Below are 10344 nucleotides of genomic sequence, written 5' to 3' on the forward strand. Positions count from 1 at the left end.
CTCTCTCTCTCTCTCTCTCTCTCTCTCTCTCTCTCTCTCTCTCTCTCCCTCTCCCTCTCCCTCTCTCTCTTTCTCTCTCCCTCTCCCTCTCTCTCTCCCTCTCCTTCAGCCTATTGAGCTGATATTCGAAGTAAAAAAATATATATATAAAGAGATGAGAACCCTAAAGGACGAAACTGCTCCGACCCAAGGTGTGGTGTCCAAAAGAATACTGCATTATAACCACCAGGGAAATGATAAAAGTTCATGTTCGCGATTGCCTGTCCACATGACCGGCGCTGGCCAATCCCTGGATTCAACCACTCATAAACTTCTATCACAAAGTTGTAAATTTTCATAAAACAACAAGGAATTTATTGCATTTCTTCATGGCTGCTCCAACAGCAGTCCTTTTCTCCGTCGCCATCTTCTTTTTCTCCTTTTTTGGGTCACCCCCAATAAAAGAAGGAGCAATGATTTGGGAGAAGGGGTTTAGAGCAGGGGAACACCAGGGGGGCGAGATGTGAAAGGAAGTCTCTTCTGCCTATTTACGTTCCCTAAGGATCCACCTCCACTACTAAATTAAAAAAAAAAAACTACACACTACAACACCCCCCCATCCTTTCTCATATCTACACACACACATGCGCAAATATATGTATATTGTTTGCTATTACAATTCTAGAGAATAGTGAAAGCTTCAAAGGACTGCAGCACAGTATTCTAAACCCCCCGCCCTCCCATTTCCCTTTATCCCACCCCAAAATCTGGTTACGGAATGCTAGCCAACAGACTGGAGACAGTCGCCAGATTGGGCGCCCCCAAATCCCCTGTTCCCTCCATCGTAGCCCAAATTTTCCCTTTCGGGGAGAAGGAATAACGCAAATCGGGATATAGATGGTAGTAGTGTCTTAGGCCTGACACCTCCAAACTGTCTCGAAAGAACCCCTGAAATACCCTTTTAGGAAGTGGGGCATGGACCAGGGAGGATGCCATTAAGGCCGCAATGGAAAGGAGATTTTAGGAAGAAATCTAGGCCTGCCAAGTGGGATTTTGGAGACTTTGGGCATGAAAAGGAGGATTTAGTCTCCCTTAAAAGAAAAAGCAAATTTTAAAAAGATGGCTAAAAAAAAGGTTCATTCAAATATTCTTTTCTCCATTCTTCCCTGCTTTCCCTTTCCCTCTTTTTGATGCTTTTTTGGAAGTTAATATAAAACTAATGTGTACGATTTAATAATATACCCTACAATTCTCATGGATGCCCAACATACTTTTGGCACTTTCAGAGACCTCTGCTTGAGAATAATTATATTTCTCATTAGAAATATACATGTACATGTGTATGTGTGCATATATGTGTATGTGAATACTGTCTCTCTCACACACACAGACATACACCCCTTCATTCTTCGGTCTCCCCGACACTCAGGGATTTTTGTGGGCTTTACCCTAGGAGGAAAACAAAGACCTTATTTCTGTTCTTTTTCTTCAGATAGATTTAAGGGAGCACGACCACCTTCAGGACCATCAGAAATGCTGAGGAAGTGGGGAGCCACTAGGAACATGGAGGCCCTCCCCGACTGACGCATTGCGGTTGCCTCCCTGGTCTAAGGACCAGGCTCCAACTGACCTGCTCCTTAAACCCCAAGTCCACCAGAGCCCTCTTAGGACTCTCTTCCTCTTTCTTTTTCTCTCATTCCTCCGTTTCTCTTCTTCTTTCTTTTTTTCTTGCATCCATCTATTCCCCCCCCCCCCCCAGTGGAAACATAACGAAATCAAATAAAAGAAATTAAGGCTGAAATAGAGCTTGCTCAGGAAGGCGGTTAATAAAAGGAAGCTGGTTTGAGGCACTTGATTTCCCCGTCTAATTGCCTTCATTGGCTTTCCCTACTTTGATGTGGAACAGGATTTGGCGCTAATAAAATAAGAACTCTCGGTCTGCAATAAACTCATCACCACACAAAACCAACCAAGTCTTCTTCCCTGAATCGTGCTCTGGGGTGACTCCAGAGTGGGGGGGGGGAGGGAAACCATGTATTTTATTTTCTCTCTGCTGCATTTTTCGGTCTCTCTCTTCTCCCTTTATTGTTTGATTTTTGAGGCCTAGAATTTTGTTTGTTTTTCCTTCTTCGTGTATTGTCATTATTATTATTAAATTACTATTGTTGTTATTATCCTCAGACTTCGTTTAAAGACAGAAAAAAGTAAATGGTAACTGAGATAAAAGATCGTAGTGGAGGGGGTTCGGCAGGAGGCTTAGAGATTTAAGGAAAGGACAAGGGAAAATGTAGGAAGAAGGTCCTTGGGAAGGGAAATTCTTGCTTTCCAGGTCTGAGATCCAAAGAGAAAAGGTATTTTTAAAAATACGCACACCAAGAGAAGCCAGTTCCAGGAGAGGTTGAGGCTGAGAGGGCCGAGGTGCCTAGACAGTGTACGAATATTTGTAAGAAGACGCATGAAAATGGTCCCTTGTTTTGCTTTTATTTTATTTCGTTTTGTTTTATTTTTATTAGATTTTTAATACCTTTCAAACATGTAACATTTACAGACGATCACGGCACTGCCACGAACAAGCACGGAGTGGGGTGAGGGGGCAGAAGAAATGGGGTAAAAGACACAGGTAAGATAAACTGCTTTTCTTCCGTTTCCTAAGCATTATATACACAAAGTCTCTCTTTAAACAGCTTTTCCAGAGCCCTCTACTCTGAAAGGAATGGATGGGTTCTGGGAAGGGCAAGACTGGCAGTAGGATGTGGGAGGTGGGGGGGGGGGTGAAGAACCACATATGCCAGACCCAAAGTCCACAAAGATACCGTTAAAGAGCGAATACAAAACAGGAAGTTTTACAAAGAACTCACCAATAGACCCACAGTAGAAAAGAAATGGAATATTCCGAAAAGCTACATAGCAGATAGGTAGATATTATTCTCCTAGTGTACAAAACGAACCCAGAATGGACTTTAATATAGGTAGTATTTTTTTTTCAGTGTTAAGAAACCATGAAGGCTGACCTCTCTCTTTCACACGCTCTCTCACACTCTCCCTTTTAAATAATCTTCATTTTTTTTTCCTGGTTCATTTTATCAAGTAGACTCTCTCTCTCTCTCTCTCTCTCTCTCTCTCTCTCTCTCTCTCTCTCTCTCTCTCTCTCTCTCTCTCTCACTCCTCTTCATCTTCCTCAGCCTCTGGTTTGTCCTGGTTGTTGGAGCTGGGACAGGTAGTCTTGTTCTCCTTTTTCCATTTCATCCGTCGATTTTGAAACCAGATTTTGATCTGTCTCTCGGTCAGGCACAGGGCGTGCGCGATCTCAATGCGTCTCCTCCGAGTTAGGTAACGATTGTAGTGGAACTCCTTCTCCAGCTCCAGAGTCTGGTAGCGGGTATATGTCTGTCGGCCTCTTTTTCGGTCTGTCCCTAAGAAGTAAATTGAGGCAAAGAAAAGGCATCAGCTACCGAAACTGCTCAGGTGCCACCCCACCACAAACCTCCTACATTTCATAATGGAGTAGAATTAAGACCTTTTCACCTTTCTGAATTCAAACCACTTTCTGAAAACTCCAGTTAATTTCCCCAAACTTCCCTGAATTACCAACGGCACATACCCATTTCTACAGACTATGGGTGAGACTCTCATTTTATTCTGATAATCAGTGAATCTTTCTCCCAGAAAGAACTTGGGAAGGTGTAATTTATCCCAGGGAAATTGATTCCTTTTGCAACACACCCCTCTTTTTATGGGGAGTCCTCCACCACTTGATAATAGGGGCTCTTTCCCAGATCAGTCTCCTTTCTCTGTGGGACTCAGAGGCTTCTGCTTTTCCTGTAGTCTGCAGAAAACTAAAAGACCAGAGAAAGGATTCCCAGAATTGGAGTGTCCAGGGAAGGAGCCTACAGGTCCAAAACATTTCTTCTTTCTCCTTGAGGAGAAGAGTAGACAAAAGGAGCCCTAAATTTCCCAGGCTTACTCCTCAGTCCTACAATTTGTTGCGAAGAGAGGTGAAAGCTAAATTCAATAGGAAAGAATGACAGATGGAGGCCTGGAGTTGGTTTGCATTGGGTTTATTATGGTTATTTTCCAGTAGCTATTTCAGAGCAAGGTCTTGCCAGGCCTCTCACCCTCCCCACATGCCAACTCTCCCAGTGGAGCACTCCAAAGAAATCACTGTTGTGAGGTGAGCCTGGGGAAGGGGGAGTGAGAGGGAGAGCAGCCTAGAACAATTAGTAAGTTTTCTTCTTGTGAGGTGAATGGGCAAGATAGGGGAGATCTTACCAGTCCAGGCAGAGTTCCTGCCTCCGCCAAACACCCAGTCACCCTAAAGACTCCAGCCCCCTTTGAGGAAGGTGCAATTGGGGCTGAGTTAAAGGAAGTCTCTAGGCCAGGCAGTTTGCAAAGGATGTAGGGGGTAGTGGAGGGGGCCAAGGCACTCTATTTAAAGTCAGATAAAAGCCAGTTGAAATGTTTACGAGCAGAAAAATTTGGGCTTTGATAAGTCAACTGTAAACAAGGATGAATTATAGAGCAGGTAATGGGGAATTTGACCACCAATAATTATTTAGGAATTGCAGGTTTGACCAAGCAGAGAACCGTGCTCTCAAAGTGCCCAGGACCAGATCTCTATGCTTCCCAACATTACTTCCAACACACTCTTAGGCCAGGCCTCTGGTAACCCCTCAAAAAAGAGAGCCTAGAGCCCAAATTCTCCCTCTGAATAAAGAAAGCCAATGAAGTTTCCAACACTGACCTCTTCTGAGAGGTTTGGGGCCAGGGAGAGACTGAGCAAGTCCCTGGAAGAATTGAGTTTTCCAGGAACGAATGAGCTCCCCTCAGCCCCCTGAGGTCAGCCTCCCCACTTGGTCTGTTGTTGGAAATTCTTCTGGGGATCAGTTTTGTTAATTGGTTTTAGGCTCTATACACTGGCAGGTTACTTTCCTTTAACTAAAGTAGCAAATTTGTACGAAGGTTGTTTCTTCGCTGTAATTGACAGCACTTCCCAGACGAGGATGAACGAGACAGGCTAGGGATACACCTGAGACATCAAGAATGACGGCTGCCCTCTGGGAGGCTTCTAATACCCGTTCTACCCCAAATTCATGGCGGGTGGCCCCTCCTCGTGTTTCTCATTTTCCCTCTCAAACTGGTTGCTCCGCAAGCGGACCTGAGCCCCCTTTTCCTATTCCTCTTCATCCTGGGCCTCCCTCAACATCTTCTATCACGGTTTAGGGAACCCACCTCTAATTACCCTGATGCCCACCCAAATTAGAATAATGGGTGAGAAGGGTTGGCTGAGAAGACGGGGGGGGGGGGCTTGTCTCTGAGCTGCCATTCTCCTTTCCTTTCCCCTCCCCTCCCCCGACCCTTTCAAGACAGGGGGTGAGTGACACACCCAGAGAGATGAAATCACCAACAGGGAAATAGGGTGGGTGGGAGACTGAGACTGCCGAGGGGAGGGGGGAACCTAATGGCTATTATTCCTACAAACCCCAGCCTTTCTCACCCAGACAAACTGCCTCCCCCGAGCCAGTCCTAGCGCAGCTGATTAATATTTAAAGCTAAAAGGCAGGGATGGGGGGGGGGGGGGGGTGAGTTAAGGGTCTCGGGAGCCATGGAGAAAAGAGAGCGGTCCTTTCGGGAAGGCAAAAGGCCCTATATGGTACAGGAGATATATTCGAATTGGAGGTTCAGGCCAGGGTCGAGGCTTGAAGGATCTTTAGGAAAAACCTATCCTGCAGCCGAAGAAAAGCAGCCCAGTCTCCACTAGACAACAGGACAGGGAGGACAGTGATCGGATGGATGGAGGTGTAAGAAGACAACCTCTCATTGGGGGAGGGGGAGAAAAGGAGAGGAAAAGAAGGCGGGTAGGGGTCTAGGGAGGGGTGGGGATTGGGTGGTTATTTTTTTTTCCTTCTTTCATTCTGATTCCTCGAATTAGAGGATTACCTGTGCTCCGCATCCACGGGTAGATCCGGAAATTACTTTCCGCGGCCAAGTCGGACTCCCTCTGGTCCTTGCCGCCGCCTGCCTTGGCAGAGTCGCCGGGACACATCACGGAGAGATTTTGCTCAAAGGGCGCGCAGTGCATGTTGAAGGAACTCGCCTCCAGCCCGTAGCCGGCCGTGTAGACGCCAGCCGCGCTCTGCCCCGCCATCCCCCCCCCGTTGGGGTACAACCCCGGCATGGAGGCAGAGAAGGAGGCACCCGAGCCCGCTCCATAGCCCGGGCGCTGGGCGTTGGGTGCGAAAGCGCAAGAAGTTTGTTCGGGGAAGACTCCGGGAGGGAAAACCGAACTTGCGGCTGGATATTTAGAAAATAAAGCATTCGCATAATACAATGAACTCATAATTTGGCCGGATGATTTGTAGGCAGGGACGTTTTAGTGTCGGTTTTACGAGATTCCTTGATATATTACGGAATTAGAGTCCAGATTTACACCAAAAAGGACCCCCTTTTTCCTCGGTGGGCCACGTGACTCCCGCCCACGTGATGTTGCTTCCTCCAATGGCCGGCCAGCCTCCCCACGGCTCCCGGTAATGTGGAAAAAATTGTGGTGGCGTTGGGTTTATAAAATATGATCAATAATGAATGAAGGGCCCAAGCCCTCTCCACCCAGGCCCGGGCGAGGGGGGCCCGGGAGGGGGCGCGCGGGGGCCGCCAGCCGGGCTCTAGGGACAAGGTGGGGGCCCTTGAGAGCCCCCGAAGAGGGAGTTCGAGCCTAGAATGGGCTGGGGTGAGACCCAAACACCCCCCAACACACACACACACACACACAGAGGCACACACACCAACGTCAGGCACCAGGAGCTATCCTTCCAGCCTTGGACGCCGGCTGGGAATAGAAAGAAGGAAGAGGCTAATGGACTCGAAAAGCAACTTAGATCTTTATTTATCCCGGCGAATCTCTCTGTCTTTGGGGGAGTTGGTCCCGATTCTCCTCCCTCCTGAGTATGAGATAGAAGGGAGGGGGACAAGGGGAAGGCCATCTCTAGAGCTTCACCCTCCCCCCTCTCCCCTCCAGACAAATGAGTCCATTGATAACCAATACTTCACTTTTTTTTAAAATGTCATTCAACGTTATATTTATGTATTCCGGGCCACAGGCGTTGGGCTGCGTTAGAACACCAGTTCTCGGTCTTCACGTAGCTTTAAAAAAAGAGAAGAAAAGGAAGAAAAGTGGGGGAGGGAAGTGAGGGGGGAGGTCCTGAGCATACTGGTCCCCTTGTTCCACAAGACAGGCAGGAAGGCTCCTTTCTCAGGAACATTAGAGCTGAAGGGAAAAAGGCCAGCCAGCTGCTGCCCTAAACATAAGGGACAGATCTCCAAGCCTTAGGAAGGTACCTGTTCCCTAAGAAGAGAAAGGGGAAAAAAAATCTCCATGGTTTGCCCCTTTCCTCCCACAACCGTCTTCCTCGACTCTCAGAAAATGGAAATATCTCTGTGAATCTGGGACCTCCCTCTCCGCCACCTTCTCGGCCCTCTGGCTATACAGACACAGACACAGAGGACAAATACTTAGACAAAGGGGGGGGGGACACAATTCCCAATGTCCCCTAGTCCAGCCTTCTCAAGGGGCAGGAGGGCAAACCCGGGGACCTAGGAGAAAACAGGGAGAGAAATTCCCTTGGCTCACACATCACCGCCCCACCTTTCCCAAGGGTCGTACAGCTTCTCCAATCAAACAGAACGGATCCCTTACCCCAAATCCCCCTCAGGCCCCAGAGCTCCCACCACCTGCCTCCAGTACCCTTTTCACCCTCCCCCACTTCCCCGCCTCCTCTGTTCCTGGGACTGGGCGCCGCTGGCCAAGCCCCCTGCCTGGGTCCCCCTAGCTCTCTAAAGCATCCTGGAGCGAATGATACAGAGCAGCCCCCGTCTTGTCACGGGTTCTCGCTTGTAAACTTTATTGTAACTCTTCCGCCCTTTTCAGGCGCAGACAACAGAACAAAGTATAGAGGCACAACAAAATATATAATTAGTTCCCCCCTCCCCCCCATAAAGCAATTCACGGATACAGGATACATTCTCTTCACAGTAAACCTAAGAACACTTTAACAATTGTTCCACTGTGCGCATGCTAACTAAAGTAACCTCTTTTGAGAAACACTTAAGACGAAATTGTCAACCAAAGGGAGAAAAAAAGAAAGCGAGCGAGAGGAAGGCGAGGATGGGATAAAGAGGAGGGGGAGAAGGAAGGATCAAGGCAATGAAGACGGGGAGAGACGGGGAGAGAGAGACAGAGATAACTACAGCATAAATAGGCAGTTTCATGTTGTTGGGATGACTTATCAGAAATAGATACCTCAGTCAATACAAAGAACCACGAAAAGAAAAAATCATAATTGCACAATGCCATTTTTTTACAGAAGGGACTCTAGCATTGAAAGCGGGGGGAGGCCTTTGTGGGTTTTTTTTCTAATAATTTTTTTTGGCCCCGTTCAGAGAAAGGAAGAAACTCAAAGAGAACTCACAGTTATGGTATACAGAAGCTAGTACGATACACTATCACTAGAAACAACGGGCATAGGCGGAGAAAGCTGCCTCACTGCTAACCTGCTTAGAATAACTTGCTCTTTGCATATAGTTCGGTTTATCAAAGGTCGATCAGGAAAGGTGATGCATACAGCCTGGTTACAGCCAGAGCGGGGTGACTAGGCGCGGGGAGGGGGGAGTAGGGTGGCGGAGTTGGGCTTGCTGGCTCCCTGGCGCCGCTAGGGAAGGGAAAGAAAAGGAAGGAAAGGGGTGTCGCACGACCAATCCATCCACCGTCCCTCGCAGTTTGTCGGCAAAGCTTATTTTTTGTCTGCTTTCTGTCCTTCCCCCTCTTCCTCCGCCTCCTGGGCCCGTTCCATTTTCTGTTTTTCCAACTCTTCCTGCTCGCACTTGCTGCTGGGAAACTTATCTTTGTTGTTCTCCTTTTTCCACTTCATTCTCCGGTTCTGGAACCAGATTTTGACTTGTCTCTCTGTCAGTCCCAGGGCATGCGACACCTCGATCCGCCGCTTGCGAGTCAGATAGGGATTAAACAGAAATTCCTTCTCCAGCTCCAGCGTCTGGTAGCGACTGTAGGTTTGTCTGCCTCGCCTGCGTCCGGCGGCTGCTGGGAATGGGGAAAGAGAGGAGAGAGAGGGGAGGGGAGGTAGTAATGGAGGGTGGGAGGGGGGAGAGAGGAAGAGAAGGTTGAAAGATACGTGAAACAGGCTAGAAGAAGAGTACAATAAAGACAGAGCATCTTACACTCGACGAGGGGTGGGGAGAGATGGACAGGGGGGATGGGGTGGAGGCAACGGTCAGCAAAGGGGAGTAGGAGATGCATATGGGTTGAGGGCAGGGGGGTCAGATACAACCGAGTCAAAAGAAGTGGGAGAAAAAAAGGGGACACCTCCCCACACACACTGCCCAGAGCCCTCTTCGGGAAGGGCTTTGGGGTTTCTAATCATTTAAATGCGCCATAAACTTTGGAAAGAAGGAGGTGGAGAGGAGAGAATAAAAAAAAGGGGGGGGTAATCGACCCACCTTGAAAAGCCCCCAGAGCCTCTACCCTGAGAAGAAAAGTTTCTTCAGGGTAATTAAACTATAAAGCAATTTACAAGTGCAAAAGTTTAGAGTCCCCCACCACTACCCCTAGCCCCACTCCCTTCACCCTGTCTCCATAAGCCCCATAAAACAGTTTACAAAAATAGATGGAAGAAGAAAAGCAGTAGAAAGGTTGGGAGGTTTATGGATTCAGGAAATGTCTTTTAGCTATTCTCTTTGGTAAAAATACACACATACACTCACAAAATCTCCCTCTCCCCGGCTCGGTACCCCTCGACTGGCTGTTTTACCCTACCCTCGGCCGTCTGCCTACCGGTCCTTCTTGTCTCCCTCCCAGCCTCACTCCTTGCTTCTTCCGCAGCCTCACCTTGCGGTCGCATCCAGGGGAAGAGCTGCGTGGGAGAAGGGCTCTGTTCCGAGCCTTCAGCTTCCTCCCCCAGGCCGTTGGCGGCGGCGAGCTTGCAGTCGGCATACTGCACCAGGTCCGAGTCCTGGGCCCCGAAGAGCGTCTGTCTCTGCAGCGGGTCATAACCGTAGAAGTTGCTCGGATCCCCATGACAAGCCACTGCGCACGGGTTCTGCTGGTACGGGGACGTGGAGAGCGAGGACGCCCCGTGATAGAATTCCTGAATTTGCGTCGGATGCTGGAAGCTGCCTCCGGTACTGGGTCCATACACCACGGTGGGTCTTCCGCCCAGATCCTGGGCGAACCCGCAGTCATAATAGTTGGGGCGCAGGGACTCCCCAGTTTTGTATTTGGAGAACAGTGAGTTGACGAAATAGGAGCTCATTTTATTGAATTTTTGGTGGCGGCGTCGGTGTTGGGGGTTATTGGGG

At 48.6% G+C, this 10344-nt stretch overlaps 2 protein-coding genes and 2 long non-coding RNA genes across 6 annotated transcripts in view; 1 reads left to right on the forward strand and 3 right to left on the reverse strand.

The window, feature by feature from the left end:
• The window catches only part of LOC138143154 (uncharacterized), a 58731-nt gene extending 58722 nt beyond the window's left edge, over positions 1–9 (reverse strand). Inside the window, exon 1 of the long non-coding RNA XR_011163624.1 lies at positions 1–9. This exon is cut by the window's left edge and continues 413 nt beyond it. This is a non-coding gene — a long non-coding RNA (uncharacterized lncRNA).
• The window catches only part of LOC138143151 (uncharacterized), a 27247-nt gene extending 17273 nt beyond the window's left edge, over positions 1–9974 (forward strand). Inside the window, exons 3-4 of one of the 2 annotated variants that reach the window (XR_011163621.1) lie at positions 1472–2599; positions 9869–9974. This is a non-coding gene — a long non-coding RNA (uncharacterized lncRNA). Of the gene's footprint in view, positions 1–1471; positions 2600–5908; positions 6046–9868 lie in introns of those variants that run through there. The other variant, XR_011163620.1, reaches the window with a different exon arrangement.
• HOXB7 (homeobox B7) lies at positions 3073–6452 on the reverse strand. The gene is made up of 2 exons (XM_069064357.1): positions 5917–6452; positions 3073–3392 (listed from the first exon to the last, which is right to left on the reverse strand). Exons 1-2 carry the CDS (start codon positions 6314–6316, stop codon positions 3139–3141), a joined length of 654 nt encoding a protein of 217 aa, XP_068920458.1. The 5' UTR covers positions 6317–6452; the 3' UTR covers positions 3073–3138.
• On the reverse strand, positions 7830–10338 carry HOXB8 (homeobox B8). Of its 2 annotated transcripts, none has more exons than XM_069064355.1 (2): positions 9875–10338; positions 7830–9067 (listed from the first exon to the last, which is right to left on the reverse strand). In XM_069064355.1, the coding sequence occupies exons 1-2, from the start codon at positions 10296–10298 to the stop codon at positions 8763–8765; spliced, it is 729 nt and encodes a 242-aa protein (XP_068920456.1). In that variant the 5' UTR covers positions 10299–10338; the 3' UTR covers positions 7830–8762. The 2 variants fall into 2 exon arrangements, with proteins under 2 accessions (XP_068920456.1, XP_068920455.1); XM_069064354.1 differs by having other exon boundaries at positions 7830–9070.
• Positions 10339–10344: the final 6 nt, after the last annotated feature.

Source organism: Petaurus breviceps, unplaced genomic scaffold (assembly GCF_028583685.1).
Source record: "Petaurus breviceps papuanus isolate PSGF00001 unplaced genomic scaffold, PetGlider_PUasm1.0 90630, whole genome shotgun sequence".
NCBI classification, from domain to species: Eukaryota; Metazoa; Chordata; class Mammalia; order Diprotodontia; family Petauridae; genus Petaurus; species Petaurus breviceps.